This window comes from Ctenopharyngodon idella, chromosome 2 (genome assembly GCF_019924925.1).
Source record: "Ctenopharyngodon idella isolate HZGC_01 chromosome 2, HZGC01, whole genome shotgun sequence".
Taxonomy (NCBI): domain Eukaryota; kingdom Metazoa; phylum Chordata; class Actinopteri; order Cypriniformes; family Xenocyprididae; genus Ctenopharyngodon; species Ctenopharyngodon idella.
Genome location: NC_067221.1, coordinates 7,204,261 through 7,227,061, shown reverse-complemented (window position 1 = coordinate 7,227,061; position 22,801 = coordinate 7,204,261). Strand labels below are relative to the sequence as shown.

The window sequence follows — 22,801 nt, the reverse complement described above, 5'->3', positions numbered from 1 at the left end:
TCCACTGTTCCTCTCCCTCTCAATATTCTCTATCCTCTCCAAAACCTCTCACTCTTACACCTCTTCCTTTTCCCAATCTTCTTCTTCTTTTTTTGTGGTTGTTGTTTTTCTTTTCCCCTTTTATAGATTTTGTAACTGAAAACAATTAAACAATTAGGAAGCTTTTCTTGTGTTGTGTGTATTACTAACTCAGCAGATATTTATTTGGGGCTAATTGAGATCAACTGAGAATTTAACAAATAACAGAGTTTTGTTTGCTTTTGTTTGGAAAAATGGTGCAAAAATGATATATTAAAGTTTTGGTTGGCTGTATACTGTGAAAACATCTGGGCATTTTGTACACTGTGATTTGAGAAAATAATGTATGTGATTTTTAATTTGCACTAAATGAAGGAAAATTTACAACCTGTTAAGGACAATTACAAAGTGTTCAGATTACTGTGTTGTGACCTGTGTTTGGAGAAAATGTGTTTGGAGAAATGTCAAATCGACTGAGAAAAACTGTAATAAACCAAGCTAACTGTGATAATACAGTAAATGATGAAAAAAAAAGTTTCATGAGGGTGGGTAATTATTTCTGAAGAAGGTGTGACTTGATTGTATGTTTATGACTTTTGTACATGCAAATTGGTGATTTCTGTCATGTTTTAGACAAACACTTTTAACTTACAATAATGTAATTCAAAAATGCTCAAAATTGTGGCATGTGGCTTATCAACGAGATGCTGCTTGGCATACTGGAGGGGATCTGGGTATAATTCAAGACTCAAGAGTCCCATTTCTCTCGAACTGTAGAAGACCATTGATTCCTCACTCTGAGCAGAAGCAGGTTTTTGTACAGTGTTCTTGTGTTTCCTGTCACTGTGGGCACCAGAGCACAGTAATACAGAGCAGAGTCTTTCAGAGCAGCAGAGGAGATCTCCAGATACACATAGTTTTCTTTTTCTTTTCTGATCTCAGCAGTGAATCTGGAATCTACATCAGACTCCTTCGCTTCTTTTGTAATGTCTGAGATGAGCACAATGAATTCAGGAGCTGATCCGGGATACTGACGGTACCAGTGAAGATAATCTGCAGATGAATAACTGCAGGATAATTTAACACTTGAACCCTCGACAGTGAACTCTTCTGTTTTGGTTGATTTAATTTCATTTCCATATGTTGCATCTGCAAAAGTAGATCAAATCTTTACTGAAATTAAATCATTTTAGATGTATCAGCATAACATACTGTATACTGTACAATGTAAAAAAAAAATACTTTATACTTTTAATTTTGAGCAGAAATTAGCAAATCTGGCTGCTCTGATTACTTGCGATACTCAAAAGACTTTAATACTTACATGCAAGTGCAGAAAGCAGAATAAAAGAATGGAGTATCATTGTGTTTGTTCCTTATGATCTGTTGAACAGACTTCTCTTACAGACACTTATCAAGATCACATCTGATGTCAATGCTTTAAACCCTCCCTCTTCCAGAGATCTAAATGAAAGAACAGATCAGATCTGTTTCATAGTCCACAGTGTCATCACTATTCATATACTGTAGTTTATAGCACCCTCTTGTGGTTACTTACTAACATGTACAAGAAAAATCCTCAGAGCACAAACAGAATGTGATGTTGATTAATTCCTCAAACTTTGGTTGTTATAGTACTGTAGATTTATAAATCAGGTATTAATTGTATGGTCTTGTATAGTCGCCACAGCTTAGACACAAAAAGCAAGTTAAATTCTATTTAAAACAACAATCATTCAGTGGTTTGCAGAACATCCTAAGAGTACAGTGTGTACGAAGAGCAGTAAAAGCATTAAGTTAACTTAAAAAAAAAAAAAAAAATCTATCTAATCTATCATGTCACTGCAGCACTTTTCACCTTCACATATTTATACATTATGAATTCATAATCTACCTTTAATTAAGATAGATTATATGACAGGAAATTAGTAGTACACCTTCAGCTGTGTCAGGTTTTTGTACAGTGTTGATGTGTTTCCTGTGACTGTGGGCCTCAGAGCACAGTAATACAGAGCAGAGTCTGATACTGCAGCAGAGGAGATCTCCAGATCCACACGTTTGATCTCTTTTGTGGCTTGTTTTTCTTTTCTGATCTTAGTAGAGAATCTGGGATCTACCTCCGATGTCTCTGTCTTGGTCTCTTTCACACCCTCTATTATAAGCACAAGAAATTGAGGAGCTGATCCAGGATACTGACGGTACCAGAGAAGTGAATTTGCAGATGAATAACTGCAGGATAATGTAACAGTTGAACCCTCTGCAGCAGACTCTTCAGTGCTGTCTTGTGTGATTTCATCTCCAAAACTCACACCTGAAAAGAGCAAAATATCAACTTTTAATGCTCAAATAGTTTTAGTTTTGAAATTGATTGATTGCAGTAATTTGAATCAATTATTACTAGTTAACAATTATATTAAACTTTAATGTCACTGTGGATTTATTAAATAAATAAATAAAGCTTATTTAGCATTTAAAATGAGAAAAGTACTTGACAAAATATTATATTCTATAATTGGAAATGCACATGCATGCAAAACATACACAAATGCACTTACATGCCAAGGCAGAGAGCAGAATGACTGAATGAAGTATCATTGTACATGTGTGTGTTCACTGCAGCAGGACTGAGCTTTGTGACAGTCAAATGTAACAAGATCATCTGAGATGTTAAACTCCTCCTCTTTCATCCTCTCATATATACACAGTTTAAACCCAAACATTTCATTTAAATTAATAAATGTGATAACTACTCATGCTGGTCAAGAAATAATCATTTTTATGCAGGTTCACCGAAAAAAATAAAGATAATTTTAGCACATATGTAGCACCTTATGTAAAACTAAAATGTATAGTGATGAGGATGAAATGTACAGCTCTAAATAAATTAAAATTCTTAAATTATTTTTTAAAATGATACAGTGTGCATGTTATTGTTGTCGGACAGAAGTCAATAGCATGTGGATTTACACCTTTTCATATAATTGAGCACTTCCTCTGTTTTTGTGTGAGTATTGAGTGTGTTTGAGTCACAGTGGGCCTCAGAGCACAGTAGTACACAGCAGAGTCAGACACACACACATCCTGGATCATCAGAGGAACTAATCTTGATGTGGAGTCCAATGTTGCAGAAAATCTCTTCTTAAAATCAGGCTCAGTAGTTCCTTCACCGACTGTGTATTTATTTAGAATGAATGTTGGTGATTTGTTTGGTAGCTGTTTGTACCAGAAGAGATATGGACTTCTATCACTTGTAGTATAATTACACTTAAAATAACTTGTTCTCCTTCACTTGCAGTCATTTCTCTTGAAGACTGTTCAACTCTGTCCTGTCCCAAAGACACTGAAAAAAAGTATGTCATTAATGTGAATTATTTGCAGAGTAAACTTAAACATTTAATAACCTAAACGTAAGTAAACCTTGTTCTGTTAAATGTACAGAAACAGAAAAAATGTGCTTACCATCATAATGTGCTGCTATGAGATACAGGGAAATCAAAGCCCAGCTAAACATAGTTGTTCTGTGAGGTAAAGAACTGAAATTCACTCAAAGGTGCTCTTAAAGACTCTAAATGTTTGTATCATGTCACATGATCTACTCATACACGAAGAGAGCAATGCTGACCCCTTGTGGAAAAATGTTTGAAATTACTTAAAATGTGTTATTTTGAACAATTCTTCTTAAAATTAGGATTTGCCTAAAATGTTTTTGAACACATGCTTGATCCCCTCTACTCATAATTCTGTGTGTATATTCTAAAGCCATTTACTCTGTTTTGTTGTTGTTTTTCCTTTGCGGTGTTAAAGTAAAAGTTATCTGAAGAATTTGTGCCTTGATTGTGTATTGACCACATTTGTACATGTGAATGAGTAAACTAACACTTTTCTACCTACAATAATCATGCATTTGTATTTCATGTGGTTGCTTTGAATGGGCAAGATGCTTCTACACCAGAGGGGTCTGTGTATAATTCAAGATTTAAGGGTCTCATTTCTCCTGAACTGTGAAACACCATAGTTTAATTTTTTGCACAAGCAGGTTTTTGTACAGTGTTACAGTGTTTCCTGTGACTGTGGGCCTCAGAGCACAGTAATACAGAGCAGAGTCTGATACTGCAGCAGAGGAGATCTCCAGATCCACATGAGTTTGTTCCCATTTAGTGAGTTTAACAGACAGTCTTGGATCTACATCAGACGTTTCGGTGGTTGTTGTACCATCATAGATGAGCACAAGAAATTCAGGAGCTGATCCGGGATACTGACGGTACCAGAATAAAGTTTGTGCAGATGAATAACTGCAGGATAATGTAACATTTGAACCCTCAACAGCAAACTCTTCAGTTTTGGTTGGTCTAATTTCATTTCCACATGTAGCACCTGCAACAGTAAAACAGCTTTTAATCCTTTATGATTTTTTTTAATTTAGAATGAATCACGAAAAGTGTGATTTGCAGTTTTTCAATGTCATGAATACTGCCTTAATTAAAATTCCTGACATTGTGGTTGTTTGGAATATTTATATGCAGTACAATAAAATGAAATACTTACATGCAAAGACAAAGAGCAGAATAACAGAGAGGAGCACCATTGTCTGTGTTCACTGATGCAGCTGAACTGAGCTCTGTAACAGACTCTGAAGAGTTCGACAGGATCACAGTAGAGCCACACCTCTACCAGTAGAAATATAACTCAGACTTTGAATGTCTTGAAAAGGGAAAATAATTTTGAATTTAATGAGGATGTTTGTTTTTACTTAAAAATGTTATTAAGAAGAGAGGGGTAAGAGCAGAATTAAACAGAAAAAGAGTATAATGATAATAGTTAACAAGATCAATATCACAAATTTGATTAGTGACTTAAAAATGTCCTGAATCTTAAATATTTTTGTCAAAAAACTTCTCGTTTTGTTTCCAAAGCTTGAATACTTTATTTCAATATTTAGTTAAAATCTGAATCCCAGATTCACTGCAGAGAATGAAGGCAGTTTTGAACACAAGTTATCATCTACTGTATTTCATGTTTGTGTTGAGTGTGTTTGAGTCACAGTAGGCCTCAGAGCACAGTAGTACACAGCAGAGTCAGACACACACACATCCTGGATCATCAGAGGAAATGATCTTGATGTGGAGTCCAATGTTGCAGAAAATCTCTTCTTAAAATCAGGCTCTGTAGTTCCTGTCCCAAAGGAAAATTCACTCAGAATGAATGTTGTGATTTGTTTGGTAGCTGTTTGTACCAGAAGAGATAAGCATTTGTAGCTGTGGTAGAATAATTGCACAGGAGAGTAACTTGATCTTGTTCATTTGCAGTCATTTCTCTGTAAGGCTGTTCAGCACTGTCTTGTCCCCAGCACACTGAAAAATATATATAAAACTATTTATAATTTACATACATTGAGTACTGTGACTAAAACAGATACTGAAGTATAATTGATTGTCTTTCTTACCAAAGTCCCGTGTTATGAAGAAAAGAGTAATAATAATCAGTTTTTGCATTGCTGAGATGAAGAGATTATTTTAACATATATTCAATGAATGTGTCTCTGTTTCTTTACTGAAGCTCTCTGTTTCCTCTCTGCTGCTCTTCTCTTGATATTTCAAGTCTTCAAGTAGCTCTAGGTCCTCACATGGCACACTGCTGATGACACTTTAAGTGATGCTGCCCCCCAGTGGTGAAATTATGTATTTCTAACACATGACCACATTATGTTTACATTTTGTAGCAGTGGACAAACAGAGGACACACTTTTTGATATGAAGCCTCAGGGCCAGATTTACTAACAGCTTGCATCAGTGCAAAAACCTGTTAAAAACGGTCGGGATTTACTAAAGACATGCAGTGAAAAATTAGCGATGAAAAGGCATGGAGAGTTATTTTTACGGCTGACCTCAGTCAGTGCATATGTATTTGTAGGAGTTTTCCTTTCAGATGCAATATTTATGGGGGAAGAATATTTAAATAAATCATGCAACATGATTTACTAAGGTTTGCAGTTGTTAATATACTCGCATTTGGACTAATATTTAATGCCGAAAAAAGCATATCTCAACCCAGTTTGTGCTTGAATTGGCTGCATCTGTGTTCTTTAATTTGTGCACTGGCAATAAATGACCCATAAAATTTCCCCTCCCATCTGCACTTTTTTGGGATTGCGGTCTCACACTAATTTGCCCTGTTTAGTAAATCTGGCCATATTTTATTTTATAATTGCCTTCACCATCCAGAAACTTTTCAAAAAAGTCATGTGTCACGGGTTGTATGTTGTTAAATCTAAGGATGATGTGTGATACAGGATGAACAATAATAATATAAACACAAAGATCGACAGCATACACATAATGTAACTTTAACACAAGACAATGAACTCAAGACACAGAGGGCTAATATACACAGGAGGATGGCAATCAAAAAAACAGGGAACAGGTGAGAACCAATGGGAAACGACAACTAATGAATGATTCGAACACAATCAAATACAGACAATAAAAACTAGAAAGACTAGAAACTAAACACGATAATAGGTGTGTTCGACTTGAAGCGGCGCTGGACAGACCGATCTGTATATGACACCAAAGTACAGAGAGAGCGATTCAAAAGCATATACGGAGATATCTGCTCTCTAATCGCTCTCGTGGTACTTTGATGTCATACACTGATCGTTCTGTCCAGCGCATTCAAAACATCCAGTAGTGAGGGTTTTCCAGGAAATGTGTGTACTCGCTGGACCTCTGCTTCTCATAAATACGGTGTATTGTGCACATTATTTTTTGACAGACATCGATGTTGTGATATTGATTTGGATGGATTTGAAAACAGATGGATTGTAAGGTAATGTGTTATGTTAACTCAATGTTTTAGTTCTAATATTCCAACTAACAGACAGCAGCCTAGAGTTTTTGACGGACATGATAATGTGCGTGAGGGGTGAACCATGTTTGATTTTTGGGTAATTATAAAACATGCTGGAGACGTTCAAAATGCTTTTTTTACGTAGTTCATTATACTTATTTTTTACGGAATTTAGTTTATTTTGTGGCTTAAATAAATGACTTTTGAAACGCAGGTTCTTTCTTTCTTTTTTTTTTACCAGGAACGAAGTGGTTTTGATGCAAAAACTTGTTTTTTATTGTCTCTTATAACAAAATATTTGATTTAAAATTAAGAAAATGCAGATCCTGTTGTAAATAATAATGAAAAATCCCTTTTTAAAGCTGTTGTTCCATTTTTACCTCTTTAGCAGATTTTGATTCATTTTAATAAGCCAAACTAATTGTGATAATAGTAACTGATGTTATAAGAAACAACATAAAAACAAAAAGATTTATGAGGGTGGGTAATTATTTCTGAAGGTGTGAATTGATTTTATATTGGACACTTTTTGTACATGCATGTAGGTGATTTCCACCATGTTCTAGACACTTTTTAACTTATAATAATAATGCATTTGCATTTCAAAATGCTCAAAATTGCACGTGGCTTCTTTGAATGGGCAAGATGCTACTTGGTATACTCTGGGTAAAATTCAAGATTAATGGTCCCATTTCTCCTGAACTGTAAAAGCCCATTGATTCCTCACTCTGAGCAGAAGCAGGTTCTTGTGCAGTGTTCTTGTGTTTCCTGTCACTGTGGGCACCAGAGCACAGTAATACAGAGCAGAGTCTGATACTGCAGCAGAGGAGATCTCCAGATCCACATAGTTTTCTTTTTCTTTTCTGATCTCAGCAGTGAATCTGGAATCTACATCAGACTCCTTAGCTTTTTTTTCACTGTCTGAGATGAGCACAAGGAATTCAGGAGCTGATCCGGGATACTGACGGTACCAGTGAAGATTATATGCAGATGAATAACTGCAGGATAATTTAACACTTGAACCATCGACAGCAAAATCCTCTGTTTTGGTTGGTTTAATTTCATTTCCATATGTTGCATCTGCAAAAGTAGATCAAATCTTTAATGAACTGATGTTTAAAATAAATCAGTCATTTTAGATGTACAAACACAAAATACAGTATAGTGTACAATGTACAATACTTGATTTTGAGCAGAAATTAGCAATTCTGGCTGCTCAGAATACATACATGCAATACTCAAAATATTTTAATACTTACATGCAAGTGCAGAAAGCAGAATAAAAGAATGGAGTATCATTGTGTTTGTTCCTTATGATCTGTTGAACAGACTTCTCTTACAGACACTTATCAAGATCACATCAGATGTCAATGCTTTAAACCCTCCCTCTTCCAGAGATCTAAATGAAAGAGCAGATCAGATCTGTTTCATAGTCCACAGTGTCATCACTATTCATATACTGTAGTTTATAGCACCCTCTTGTGGTTACTTACTAACATGTAAACCTGTAATTATTATAAATCTCATAAACCTGTAATTATCGGCAGAGAGGCTTTGTTTAGACATGCATACAGCATGAATAGGAATACAGTTTATGGTACTAGGTATTCACTTTATGGTCCTGTAAAGTCACCACAGCTCAGATACAAAAAAGCAAGTTAAATTGTATTTAAAACAACAATTAGTCAGAACATCATAAGAGCACAATATGTATGTATTGAGTTAATACCATGAAGTTAATTTTAAAACAAAATTCATAATCTATCATGCCACTGCTGATAGTTTTCACCCTCATGTAGTTATAGAGTAAAATCATAAGCTACCTTTAATTCAGATAGATTTATGGAAGGAAATTATTTGTACATCTTCAGCTGTGTCAGGTTTTTGTACAGTGTTACAGTGTTTCCTGTGACTGTGGGCCTCAGAGCACAATAATACAGAGCAGAGTCTGATACTGCAGCAGAGGAGATCTCCAGATCCACACGGTTGATCTCTTTTGTATCTTGTTTTTCTTTTCTGGTCTTAGTAGAGAATGACTGAATGAAGTATCATTGTACATGTGTGTGTTCACTGCAGCAGGACTGAGCGTTGTGACAGTCTAGCAAATGTAACAAGATCATCTGAGATGTTAAACGCCTCCTCTTTCATCCTCTGTAAGTTTGATGCCAAAACCCCCTCATATATACACACAGTCAAAAACCAAATACTACATTGACATGCCATGCACATGCACTTTGCACAGTTAAATTATATAGTATGCATGTTATTGTCATGGGACAGAAGTCAATAGCATGTGGATTTACACCTTTTCATATCATTGAGCACTTCCTCTGTTTTTGTGTGAGTGTTGAGTGTGTTTGAGTCACAGTGGGGTTCAGAGCACAGTAGTACACAGCAGAGTCAGACACACGCAGGTCCTGGACTGTCAGAGGAACTGAATCTGATGACACTTTAGAGTGAAATCTCTCCAGAAACTGAGGATCATTATCTTCTCCTCCATATTTGTTTCTCCTCAGGATATATTTAGGAAAGTCATTTGCTCTCTGGATGTACCAGAAAAGTTGTGGTTGCGGTGAAGCTGTTTTAAATTTGCATTGTATTGATACTGATCTTCCTTCAAATTCGGCCATGTGTTTATCTGGCTGATCAACACTCTCTTCTCCACGACACTCTGTAAACACGTTAAAATGTAATGATAAACTGTAAAAATTAAGGTTTAAAACTGTTTGAATAAGAAAATTCCCCCACTTACCATGATAAACTGATGCAAAAATGAACAAGTTCAACAACCTAAGAATTATCATATTTTATGTGGTGACTGAAACAGGAGAAAAAGAGAGTAATTCAGTCAGTTGTGTCAGTAAGAATGAGGATGGTGTATAACAGGGAGGGGAGGTTAAACAGATTTAAAATAACAGATTTTAAGCATCTACACTGCCCTCTTCAGGATATTCACTCCATTCCTATACACTCCAGTCCGTTCTCTCCGCTTCTGGGTCATGTATCCTTCAGCAGCCAGTATATAAATTAAAGTCTATGGGTGGTCGAGCTTTCTCTGTTTCAGCTCCACTTTTGTGCTATGCATTACCATCTGTGATTAGAGACTCTCCAACACTGGACTGCTTCAATAACTCTTTAAAGACTCATCTTTTTAGAGCTGCTTATTGTAATTGACTGTGATTTGTTTTATTGTACTGTCAATTTTGTTATTTTATAATTGTGATGTAGCGCTTTGAGTTTAAGAAAAGCGCATTAGAAATAAAATGTATTATTATTATTATTATTATTATATTATTGTAAATAGATTTTACAATTACAAGTCAATTTTTCATTCATTATTCATGCAGCATATGACAGAACACTGTTGCCAAAGTCAATATATGAAATTATTGATAATCTACACTTCAGACACTTAAACATGTATGATTGTATTTAAAATATTCTCATTCTGTACAAAGTGACAGGAATATTTTCACCCTTTATTTTACTGTTTCAGGATTAACAACATACACTGTAATTAATGTAACATATACCCTTGATGTAAATGGAAATATAAGATATTGTATCTACATTGTCTTTGAAATTGTAAAGCCATGTGAAAGATGGCTTTGTAAAAGGCAAAAACGCCAAAATAAATAAATCTATAAACTGATGCTGGTTAAGCTCAATTCACACACAGAATAGAATCAGCATCTTTTAAGTCACTACATCAACATCTCTCATCATATTGGTGGGGAATCGGATTCCGACAGCTGGATTTCTGTCGTCACATTCTGTCCCCCTCATGGATCTCACACAATAAGGTTCTAGTAATTATCAAACTGAGGCTGGTTAGCTAATGCCAATAGCCTAGTGGACAGCACAATGACATATAGTACCCTTGTGCTTTGGGCAGTCTGAGTTCAAGTCCTGTCTTGTAGGAGAATAATCCTGGAATGTTTTCATCAAGAGCCTTAAGACACAAACATCTTGGATGACATGGGGGTGAGTAAATTATCAGGAAAATTTTATTTAAAAGTGGACTAATCCTTTAAACTACGCCAGAGCGCGTAAACACCTTACGCACCGGATGCCATGGCAGTTGGACATAGTGGTGTATTAGAGGTAAAAAATGATATAAATACTGTTCGGTTTCTCGCACAAACTGATCGTTTCGTGTCTTAGGACATCAATGTGTCGTCACGAGCCGCAGGGTTTAATTTGGATTTGTCTGTGCATGTTTTTTTGACTCTTATAGACTGAGTTCCCATTGACAAGCATTATACAATTGACAGACTACAACGGTTGTTAAAACTCATCATTTGTGTTCTACTGAAGAAACAAAGTCACCTACATCTTGGATAAGCAGATAGACATCAAATTTTCATTTATGGGTGAACTATCCCTTTAATGTTTTTATGCCTTTAATGTTTTGATGTTTCTGTTTTTCTTTTATGCCTTAAATAATCTACTTCGCACAGGTGTTACCACATATTTTATTACATTTGGGGCTGGATAGATTGTGGTTTTGATTGTGGTTTTCACTAGATCGGTTCAAAGTGAAAAGAGCTTCAGGTTTTTGTACGACGTGTTTCATGTTTTGTATCACTGGGCTCCAACTCTTAGAGCACAATAATAGAGAGCGGAATCTGACAGACGTACATCAGTAATAGTGAGTTCAGTGGATGTTCCTGATGTAGTCGACTGAAACCGATCATCAGAGGTGTCTGCAGCACTCTGTGATCGTGCAAATTTGTGTAATAAATATTGAGGTTCTTTGTTGGGATATTGTCTGTACCAGTAAAGATAAACATCATAGCTGGTTGTACTATATGAGCAGCTCAGCTTGACAGTTTCTCTGTCTTTAGTGATAACATTTTTGTCTTTATCTGGCTCAATATTGTCCCCAGACACCAAACCTGTGAACAATAAGCAGAATAACAAAAAATTATTTGTCATAGCAAGGCTGACCAAAAACACTGCAAACACATGACACAGTGCAAACAGTAAAAATTAGTAAAATAAGATTAAATCATTGTTTTATTGTTTTGTTTTAATAATTACTGTACCTATTCCCATAATTACAATGAGCAGAAAGCATCTGTCCATGTTGAATCAGATCAGCAGTTCTTTGTTGAGACTTTCGATGTTCTGCACTATGAGACACTGAAGGACATAAAGACACCCATGAACTTCCTGCTCACTGTCACATGATGTCTGTCTGTCTGTCTTTTACAACAATTTTAGTATAACATTTTCTTTTCAAAATTTCTTTTCTGTCCATCCGAGATATAGACAACATGAAATATGTGTATTGCCTGAAATGTTGTGAATGTTTTATATTCTATTATGTTTTTATTTATATTACATTAACAGTGCAGCTGCTGTTTCTAAAGAACATTTGACAACACTGCAGCCCTGTGGCAGAAATGTGCCTGTACAATGTGATTATCATTTAACAGTTTTTATGTGTCAGAATTTATTAAATTACTTGGAAAAAATAGAGTGCATGAAACGTGAAGGACAGTACTGTATATTGTATGGATGTAATATCATTGTCAGTTTAAGACTGTTTGACTCTCTGTATCAGCTCTTCTTGCTCTCTCTCACTGTGTCACAGGTTTTTGTATAGATCTGATGTGTTTCCTGTGACTGTGGGCCTCAGAGCACAGTAATACAGAGCAGAGTCTGATACTGCAGCAGAGGAGATCTCCAGATACACATGAGTTTGTTCCCATTTAGTGAGTTTAACAGACAGTCTTGGATCTACATCAGACGTTTCGGTGGTTGTTGTACCATCATAGAGGAGCACAAGAAATTCAGGAGCTGATCCGGGATACTGACGGTACCAGAATAGATAATCTGCAGAGGAATAACTACAGGATAATGTAACATTTGAACCCTCCTCAGCAAAAAGCTCTGTTTTGTTCGGTGTGATGTTTCCAGAGACAGCAGCTGAAAAAGAAAACGGAAAAGGTACATTAGATTTGTTTTAATTAAACTCATTATTAACAATAGATAATACATATAACAATCATACATACACGCCAGACTGTAGAAGAGAATAACTGAATAAATCTCCATTGTGCAGTGCGCTGTGTTCACTTTAAGATGATTCAGACTGAATTGTTTCTAACTGAAGTGATCAGATTGTGTCAGATCTGTGTAGTCCCTCCTCTCTGAGAAACATCATGGCCAAGTTTTACATTTCACACCTGGAAAACAGAAGAAATATGATTATGTAAACTAAATATAAATAAAAGATTTGTCAAAGTAATCTCTTTAGTCATAATGATAATGATTGAAATGTAGTAATTAAAGGAGTAGAAATTAAGATGTGTATTTGTGCACTGAGGAACCACATGGCACGTGATTTCTGAATATATTAATGTTTCTAAAGTTTTTTTTTTTTAACAGGCCTAATTCAGCCTCACACAGGTGTTACCACATATTTTATTACATTTGGGGCTGGATAGATTGTGGTTTTGAATGTGGTTTTCACTAGATCGGTTCAAGGTGAAAAGAACTTCAGGTTTTTGTACGACGTGTTTCATGTTTTGTATCACTGAGCTTCAACTCTTAGAGCACAATAATAGAGAGCTGAATCTGACAGACGTACATCAGTAATAGTGAGTTCAGTGGATGTTCGTGATGTAGTCGACTGAAACCGATCATCAGAGGTGCGTTCATAAGCAGCTGCTGACCGTGCATTTTTGAATAATAAATACTGAGGTTCTTTGTTTGGATATTGTCTGTACCAGTAAAGCCGAACAAATTCACTATTTGTACTATATGAGCAGCTCAGCTTGACAGTTTCTGTTTCTTTAGTGTTTTTTTCTCTCTCTTTATCTGGCTCAATGTTGTCTCCAGTCACCAAACCTGTCAACAAGCACATGGATTTTTGATTTGTGAAAGCTGGCAAAATAATACTTCACAGCACATTCACAGCACATTTTACAAAAATACAAAAAAATTAAATCACAAGGCCATTGGGGTTTGAGGGGTTTTCTTTCTTCCTTTTTTCATTGAAAAATCAATACAATTAAAAGTACCTGTTCCCACAATGAGAATAAGTATGAAGCATGTGTCCATGTTGAATCAGATCAGATCAGTTCTCTGTTGAGGCTCTCAGTGCTTGAGCTGTAAGTCACTGCAGATCAGTCACAAACACACACAGGAACTTCCTGCTTTATAAAGGCATGGCTTAAATACTAGATGACTTTGTATTTTTTAGTCTGTATAATTTCCTCTCAATTCTCATGAACATGAAAATATTGACTGATGGAAATATGAAGAATATTTACTTTCTAGTTATATCATTATTTAGCTAACTATTTTGTATATATTATATAACCATGATTGGGGCAGTCGTGGCCTAATGGTTAGAGAGTCAGACTGGTAACCTGAAGGTTGTTGTTTCGATTCTCAGTTCTGGCAAAAAATGACTAAGGTATCCTTGAGCAAGGACCTAATTCCCAATCATTCCCCAGGTGCCTCACCAAAAATGGCTGCCCACTGCTCTGTGTGTGTGTGTGTGTGTGTGTGTGTGTGTGTGTGTGTGTGTTTGTTCATTACTCCTAATTTGTGTGCACTAACTTGGATGGGTTAAATGCACAAACTCTAAGTATGGTTTACCATATTTGGCCTTCACCTGTCACTTTCACTTGACTTAATTTAGAACAAGAAAGAGCTCCATATGAATGTATGTGCTTTATATTACACATGAGAATCATTATTATTGTTATTTTAATGTTTTTTTTTTTTTTTTTTCTCAAATTTCTTGAATTACAGGATATTCTAAATTGATTTGTCAATAGGACAGTAAGACAGTATTGAAGGGTTTTAATGTGCTTCATCTTTATATTGCCAAAGATTCACTCAATTTAGTATTTTGTTTATTTTTAGTATTTTTTTGTAATCATTTTTACAATGAGCTGATTAAATGATTTGTCTACATTTTGATTTTGGTAACAACCTATTTCCATTATTTCTCTCACATACATATTGTTGCAATTGGCAGTTACAGCTTTTTTCTCATGGTCAATTTCTGTGTCTCTGCATTTCTCTCTTGTCTCTCATTGTAACAGGTTTTTGTACAGTGTTACAGTGTTTCCTGTGACTGTGGGCTTCAGAGCACAGTAGTACACAGCAGAGTCAGACACACGCAGATCCTTGATCATCAGAGGAACTGAATTTGATGAAAGTTCAGAGTGAAATCTCTCCTGGAACTCAGTGCCATTTTCTCCAGTTCCAAACTTGTCCCTTCTCAGGATGTATTTAGGAAAGTCATTTGCTCTCTGGATGTACCAGAATAAATCTTCTCGTGGTGAATCTGTTTTATATTTACACTGTAATGTCACTGATCTTCCTTCAGCTTCAGTCACATGTTTGTCTGGCTGATCAACTGTGTCCTCTGATCTGCACTCTGTAAAGGTTTAAGAATATTTAATGTACAGTATGATACAAAATATGACCAAATTGCATGAATATGTAGCTGTATAAATGAAAATTCATACCAAGAATGAATAGAATGAAGAGAAATATATTCCTCAACTTGTGTGACATGGCTGTGTCTGTGCTGAATAAACATTCAGGTCTAGATAAATCAATGAATATGAGAGTCTTACTTTTATTATTATAATGATGATCCAAGGAGGAGCTTGTGGATAACCATAACAGCTGCAGTATTGTCAAAGGTAATATTGAGTAACTACTGCCCTCTAATGGTTAACAGTAAGTATTGTATAGCTGAAACAGTGCCATCTGATAGAGTTTAATGTAAATAAAGATACTTGTTTTCTGAATTACTGGCTATTCTAAAGGGACTGGTGAACTAAAGGAGCGTATTGTAGGAATTTAATGTAATTTATCATTCATACTGCCACACAAATTCACATTGTAATTGGCTGTTTGAATCGAATTTTTGTTTTAATAACTTTTGTATTTATGACTGCACGACGACAGAGGATCCAAAAGAAACACTTTATTACAAAAGAAAACAAACACATGAGTTCACAGGAGAAATAACAGAGGAACACAAGCACTCTCCCATAAACAATACAGGACAAAGAACTAAGGAGAACTCAGGGCTTATATACAGACTGGGTCATCAAGGTAGAAACAGAACAGGTGTGGGGAACTAATTAACAACCATAGAAACAAACTAGAGACGGGAAATGAGGACAAAGGAAACAGGAACTAGAACAGAACCGAAACAGAACATACACATGACAGCATTAGATTCATTACATATTTTATACTGCTTCATTTTCACTATCTCTGTGTTTCTCTCATTGTAACAGGTTTTTGTATAGATCTGATGTGTTTCCTGTGACTGTGGGCCTCAGAGCACAGTCTGATACTGCAGCAGAGGAGATCTCCAGATCCACATGTTCCCTTCTTGTAATGTTAGCAGAAAATCTTGGATCTACATTAGACACCAGAGCTTCTTTTGCATTACTGTAGGTGAGTACAAGAAATTCAGGTTTTGATCTTCCATACTGACGGTACCAGTGGAGATAATCTGTACCTACAGAAGCAGAAAAACTACAGGATAATGTAACACTTGAACCCTCCTCAGCAAAAACATCTGTTTTGTTTGGTTTGATGACATTTCCAAATACAGCAGCTGAAACAGAAAAGATACATTTGTACATTTTTAGTGAGGTGGTTTTTAATAAAAACAAAGTTAACAGAAATATTATAATAATTAACCAAATAACATACAAGCACAGAACAGAATAACTGAAAGAAGATTCATTGTACAAGTGTTCACTCTGAGAAGAGTCAGACTGAATGGTTTCATCCACAGTCTCTTTCAGACACGATTAGATCATGTCAGATCTGTGAACTCTGAGTCCCTCCTCTCTGAGAACATCATGTCTATATTTCACACTTGGGGAACTGAAGAAAGAGTCAATCACACTCAATGTTTTCTCTGTGCTATTAATGTTTTATGTGTGATTTTGAAATATATGTTTTATATAGGAAATAAATTAATGTCCTGCAAACTGAAATTCTGAAATTTGCCTTTTAGTTTTCACTGCATTTACAAAACTATGTTTGAAAATATTAATTTTCACTTTGGTTATTTAATTTTCCAAATCCCAACATAATATTAGGTATATTGTGCTTATTTTCTGTATTAAAAAAATTATATCAAGCAGCATTACACACAATTCAGAATTTAAAAAACTGGCTCCCTTTCATGAATTTGAATTGGTCACATCCCACTGGAAACTGAACTGGAATTTGAATTAGAATATCAGGAAGTGGAATGACAATCCATATGTCACACACACAGAAGAGGACAGATGAGGTGAGTATTAAACAAACAGTTCTTTGTTGCAGGTAATTCGTGAACAGGGCAGGATACAAACAGGTGAGGGAAACAGTAACTGAAATATGAAGCTGGTGGACTTAGCTGAAGTTAATGCAGTGTTCTTTGTGCAGGTGTAGCGATGGCGGTGATGGCTGAGCAGAGGATCCAGGGAGAACACGCAGGGAACAGAAGACAGATGATGACAGGTAAGGAACAACAGGTAGGTTTCTCAGGTGAGCATCATAGGTCTGTATAGCTTCGCATAGATGTGGTGGTATACACATAGATGAGACCAGACAAGGAACTGCAGGAAAAGTAAGTCTTTATAGAGCAGGGGTGTCCAAACTCGGTCCTGGAGTACCACTGTCCTGCAGAGTTTAGCTCCAACCAGCTCCAAAACACTAGTGATGGCCGATTTCGAAACACTGCTTCATGAAGCTCCGAAGCTTTATGAATCTTTTGTTTCGAATCAGTGATTCGGAGCGTGTATCAAACTGCCAAAGTCACGTGATTTTAGTAAACGAGACTTCATTACGTCATCACTGTTTCAAAACGTTTCAAAACAGTTTGAAATTTCAATGGTTCACTGGTAGAGGGCAATGATAAAGTGAACCCATGAATCATGCAGATTCACTGAGAACTATTGAACAAGTGTCTATGGGTTTTACCCTATGGTTTTGTACATTTGTAGGTGTGTTAATTAGACATCAGAATAATTAAAATGAATAATGGTAGTTATTAATCTCTTATTTGCCTGTTTAGCTTGAGCAATGGAACAGAGAAACAAGCCTTGAAAATTGATAAAAGAACACATATTATACAGACACTGTATATTTAATCGTATTAGATGATTAGTTAATTGCATTTGATAGATCTTACTTTCAATAAATCTTTTGCAATACATTTGTAAAAGGTGTTTTTAATGCATGTTTGGCCTAAGTTTTGTTGCATTTGCAATGTTCTGACCACTAGGGGTCACCGTGGAGACGGGTGTCAGATTGTTTCGAAGCCTCGACACATTACGGCACATTTGCTTCAACTGCTTCAGTGTTTCGCGAAGCCTCGATCTACCCATCACAACAAAACACCTGCATAAAGTTTCTAGTATGCTTTGTTAGACCTTGATTAGCTGGTTCAGGTGTGTTTAATTGGGGTTGGCGCTAAACTCTGTAGGGCAGTGGCCCTCCAGGACTGAGTTTGGACACCCCTGTTATAGAGAGTGCAGGTAATGATGTGCAGGTGCAGGGAATCCATGTAATTTGGAGATGAGCTGACTGGGTGCAGGTGTGGATAAGGAGGGATGCTGGGAAATGTAGTGCGGGGAAGGTGACTGAGCTGGTGGCTGACACCATACACTTAATGTTAATGTTACACTTTATTTTTAGGTGTCCTTGTTACTGTGTAATTATACATTTAAGTACGGAGTATTAATTAACTAAATGTACTTAATATAAGGTTGGGATTAGGGTTTGGTTTAAGGTTAGTTGTATGTAATCATTCCTAATTTATAGTTATTACAAGGCCACTGTCAAATAAAGTGTAACCAAAATTAATATATTAACTTTAAAAGAATTTTAAAGGAGGGGTATAATGCTATTTCATGTATTCTGACTTATTTACACTGCTAAAGAGTTGGATTCTCATGCTAAACATGGCCAAAGTTTCAAAACACGAGTTGGACATATGACGGAGTATTTCTGTGCAAAAAAATCTCTTCCAAATCCTCATAAACTTCGCGGTCTTTTTTTGAGTATGGGGCTGTGTGATGTCAAAAAGGTCGGAATTCCTTGTACGGGCACTTCCCTCGGAAGAGCGCGCGCGCACATGTCGACCAGAGCAAGAAAGCAAGAGCACGCCCATCAACGCGCATTCGGCTTTACGGAAGTCGTCGGCAGCGCTGCACAGCACAAAAATCAACAATGTCACCAAAGAAGTGTGTTTTTGGTTGTGAAGGAAAGATAACCTTGCTTCCCAAAGAACCCAGCTTTAAGTGGAGCTGAGAGTTTTGTGCTCACGCAATACATTGGTGCACTCTTGATATTTGTTATTAAAATAACCATAGAAACTGATAGTTGCAATCACTTTTTTATTGGTTGAATCAATGGAGAATATCCCGTGTTTCTCTGTGGCTGCTCGAGCCCTCAGGATCGGTGCTTATGGTTTCATAAACAAGGCCCCCCAGGTGAAAAAATACTATAGTAATTTATAGTAAATACTATAATGTTTTTGAACCATACTATAGTAAAGTACTTGAATTAATTTGTTGTGGTAATTCTATAGTTGCTGTGGTAACATAACAACTATAGTAATATAAAAAATTACTTTACCCAATACTGTACTGTTTTCTACAACTATAGGGTATATTATACTACAATATACAATACAGTTTACTGTAGTAAAAACTAAAGTATATTACATTATTTATTACAGTTTATCAGTTCACTATAGTTAATACTACAGTATGCGTAGCATTCATTAAAATGTTGTAAATACTATAATATATACAGTATACTACAATTTACTATAGTATGGTTCAAAAACACTGTAGTATTTACTATAAATTACTATAGTATCTTTTCACCTGGTCCAGTTCTACACTGGATTTACAGATCGTTTGAAACTGAAAGATGGAGCGGTCACAGCGGTAATGATCCCGGTCATGAGTCGGAACCGCACGTGGTGAGTGAAACTGCTTCAAATATCGGTTTTGTTGGCAATAGGCGCCTAAGTGCATATAATGTAAACAACACGAACATAGTGAATTCATAAATTCATCATTCACTATACGCTATATTCATTATAGAGATTTAAAAGTTATCCAGGGAAAATGCGATGGTGTATTGTGTGTGTTTAAATACATTTGTTTAGCTGACCATTGATAGCTTGCAGGCGATCGCTATGCAAAAGCTGCGTGTGTTCGTCACTCTTTAGCTCTGCTCACACGGCACGCCTCCAGGCGCTCCCCCCCCCCCCCTAAAAACTGCAAAGTGGTTTAATAAACTGATGTTCCTGCCAGAGAATGTATGTTATATGGCTGTAAATACAAAAAGTGTTTTGAACATGTGGAATATGATATCTGGGCATACTGTTTATACTTCTTCTAATTTACATTTATGCCTTATAATAAAGACCTAATTCAGCCTCACACAGGTGTTACCACATATTTTATTACATTTGGGGCTGGATAGATTGTGGTTTTGATTGTGGTTTTCACTAGATCGGTTCAAAGTGAAAAGAGCTTCAGGTTTTTGTACAACGTGTTTCATGTTTTGTATCACTGGGCTCCAACTCTTAGAGCACAATAATAGAGAGCTGAATCTGACAGACGTACATCAGTAATAGTGAGTTCAGTGGATGTTTGTGATGTAGTCGACTGAAACCGATCATCAGAAGTGTCTTCAACATGACTATATGATCGTGCTCCTTTGAGTAATAAATATTGAGGTTCTTTGTTTGGATATTGTCTGTACCAGTAAAGATAAGCATATTGATTATTTGTACTATATGAGCAGCTCAGCTTGACAGTTTCTGTTTCTTTAGAGTTTTTTTCTGCCCCTTTATCTGGCTCAATGTTGTCTCCAGTCACCAAAACTGTGAACAATAAAAAAAAGTAATTGATTTCTGAAAGTTTGACAAAATAATACTGCAAAGACATTTCACAGAATGTTTTACAAAAATAAAAAATGACTAAATTAATATAAATTCAGCCTTTAGGGTTTGAAATTTTAAAACAAAGTAAATATTTATGTTCAGAGTTTCATCAGTTACTCAGTAAATATTGTACCTGTTCCCACAATGAGAATAAGTATGAAGCATGTGTCCATGTTGAATCAGATCAGATCGGTTCTCTGTTGAGGCTCTCAGTGCTTGAGCTGTAAGTCACTGCAGATCAGTCACAAACACACACAGGAACTTCCTGCTTTATAAAGGCATGGCTTAAATACTAGATGTCTTTGTATTTTTCAGTCTGTCTAATTTCCTCTCATTCTCATGAACATATGAAGAATGTTTACTTTATAATTGTATAGATATTTAGCTAGCTATTTTTGTATATATAACCATAATTTATTTTTTATTAAATTGATTTGTCAACTAGGACAGTAAGACAATATTGGTTTTAATGTGATTCATCTTTATACTGCCAAAGATCACTCACTTTACAATACATTTTGTTTATATTTGATCACTTTTACAATAAGCTGATCTTTCTTTCTGGTTTGAACATGTGGAATATGATATCTGGTCATGTTGTTAATGCTTCTTTTCTGAAATTTCTAATTTACATTTATGCCTTATAACAAAGACATAATTCAGCCTCACACAGGTGTTACCACATATTTTATTACATTTGGGGCTGGATAGATTGTAGTTTTGATTGTGGTTTTCACTAGATCGGTTCAAAGTGAAAAAAGCTTCAGGTTTTTGTACGACGTGTTTCATGTTTTGTATCACTGGGCTTCAACTCTTAGAGCACAATAATAGAGAGCTGAATCTGACAGACGTACATCAGTAATAGTGAGTTCAGTGGATGTTCGTGATGTAGTCGACTGAAACCGATCATCAGAGGTGTGTGCATAACTATTTGATCGTGCACCTTTGCGTAATAAATACTGAGGTTCTTTGTTGGGATATTGTCTGTACCAGTAAAGATAAACATCATTGCTGGTTGTACTATATGAGCAGCTCAGCTTGACAGTTTCTCTGTCTTCTAGTGATAACATTTTTGTCTTTATCTGGCTCAATATTGTCCCCAGACACCAAACCTGTGAACAATAAGCAGAATAACAAAAAATTATTTATCATAGCAAGGCTGACCAAAAACATTGCAAACACATGACACAATGCAAACAGTAAAAATTAGTAAGATAAGATTGTTAAATCATTGTTTTTTTTTTTTTTTTTTATAATTTATTTACCTGTTCCCATAATTACAATGAGCAGAAAGCATCTGTCCATGTTGAATAAGATCAGCAGTTCTTTGTTGAGTCTTTCGATGTTCTGCACTGTGTGTGAGACACTGAAGGACATAAAGACACCCATGAACTTCCTGCTCACTGTCACATGATATCTATCTATCTATCTTTAACAACATTTTTAGTATAAAATTTACTTTTCAAAATTGACAGCAAATGCTACCATCTTTTCTGTCCTTCTGAGAAATAGACAACATGAAATATGTGTATTGCCAGAAATATTGTGAATGTTTTATATTCTATTATGTCATGTTTTTATTTATATTACATTAACAGTGCAGCTGCTGTTTCTAAAGAACATTTGACAACACTGCAGCCCTGTGGCAGAAATGTGCCTGTACAATGTGATTATCATTTAACACCGTTAATGTGTCAGAATTTATTAAATTACTTGGAAAAAGTAGAGTGCATGAAAAGTGAAGGTATGTTGTATAGATGTAATATCATTGTCAGTTTAAGACTGTTTGACTCTCTGTATCAGCTCTTCTTGCTCTCTCTCACTGTGTCACAGGTTTTTGTATAAATCTGATGTGTTTCCTGTGACTGTGGGCCTGCAGAGCACAGTAATACAGAGCAGAGTCTGATACTGCAGCAGAGGAGATCTCCAGATCCACATGAGTTTGTTCCCATTTAGTGAGTTTAACAGACAGTCTTGGATCTACAT

The 22,801-nt window shown here is 35.8% G+C and overlaps 1 protein-coding gene and 3 gene segments (V, D, J or C); all 4 read right to left on the bottom strand.

Moving 5' to 3' along the window:
* Positions 1-1,395: 1,395 nt before the first annotated feature.
* On the bottom strand, positions 1,396-2,990 carry LOC127501292 (T cell receptor alpha variable 9-2-like). The segment is given in 2 exon segments: positions 1,396-2,329; positions 2,574-2,990. Coding segments are annotated over 2 exon segments (426 nt in total).
* Positions 2,991-7,251: 4,261 nt separating this feature from the next.
* LOC127501258 (immunoglobulin heavy variable 3-30-like) lies at positions 7,252-8,250 on the bottom strand. The segment is given in 2 exon segments: positions 7,252-7,944; positions 8,124-8,250. Coding segments are annotated over 2 exon segments (441 nt in total).
* A 438-nt stretch (positions 8,251-8,688) lies between these two features.
* On the bottom strand, positions 8,689-13,419 carry LOC127499181 (uncharacterized). Its single transcript, XM_051869376.1, has 4 exons — positions 12,888-13,419; positions 12,462-12,798; positions 11,506-11,635; positions 8,689-8,900 (listed from the first exon to the last, which is right to left on the bottom strand). Exons 1-4 carry the CDS (start codon positions 12,925-12,927, stop codon positions 8,718-8,720), a joined length of 690 nt encoding a protein of 229 aa, XP_051725336.1. The 5' UTR covers positions 12,928-13,419; the 3' UTR covers positions 8,689-8,717.
* A 996-nt stretch (positions 13,420-14,415) lies between these two features.
* Positions 14,416-15,426, bottom strand: LOC127501321 (T cell receptor alpha variable 3-like). The segment is given in 2 exon segments: positions 14,416-15,268; positions 15,360-15,426. Coding segments are annotated over 2 exon segments (399 nt in total).
* Between the last annotated feature and the right edge of the window lie 7,375 nt (positions 15,427-22,801).

What these genes read in the sequence shown, in the direction of transcription:
- LOC127499181 (XM_051869376.1), bottom strand. Translation starts at nt 12,927, where the DNA reads ATGGAGATTTATTCAGTTATTCTCTTCTACAGTCTGGCGT. An exon ending in TCAGATCTATACAAAAACCT is followed by an intron (nt 11,636 to 12,461) that starts GTGACACAGTGA and finishes TTACTGGTACAG; the next exon opens with ACAATATCCCAACAAAGAAC. An exon ending in CTGAACTCACTATTACTGAT is followed by an intron (nt 8,901 to 11,505) that starts GTACGTCTGTCA and finishes TACTTCATTCAG; the next exon opens with TCATTCTCTACTAAGACCAG.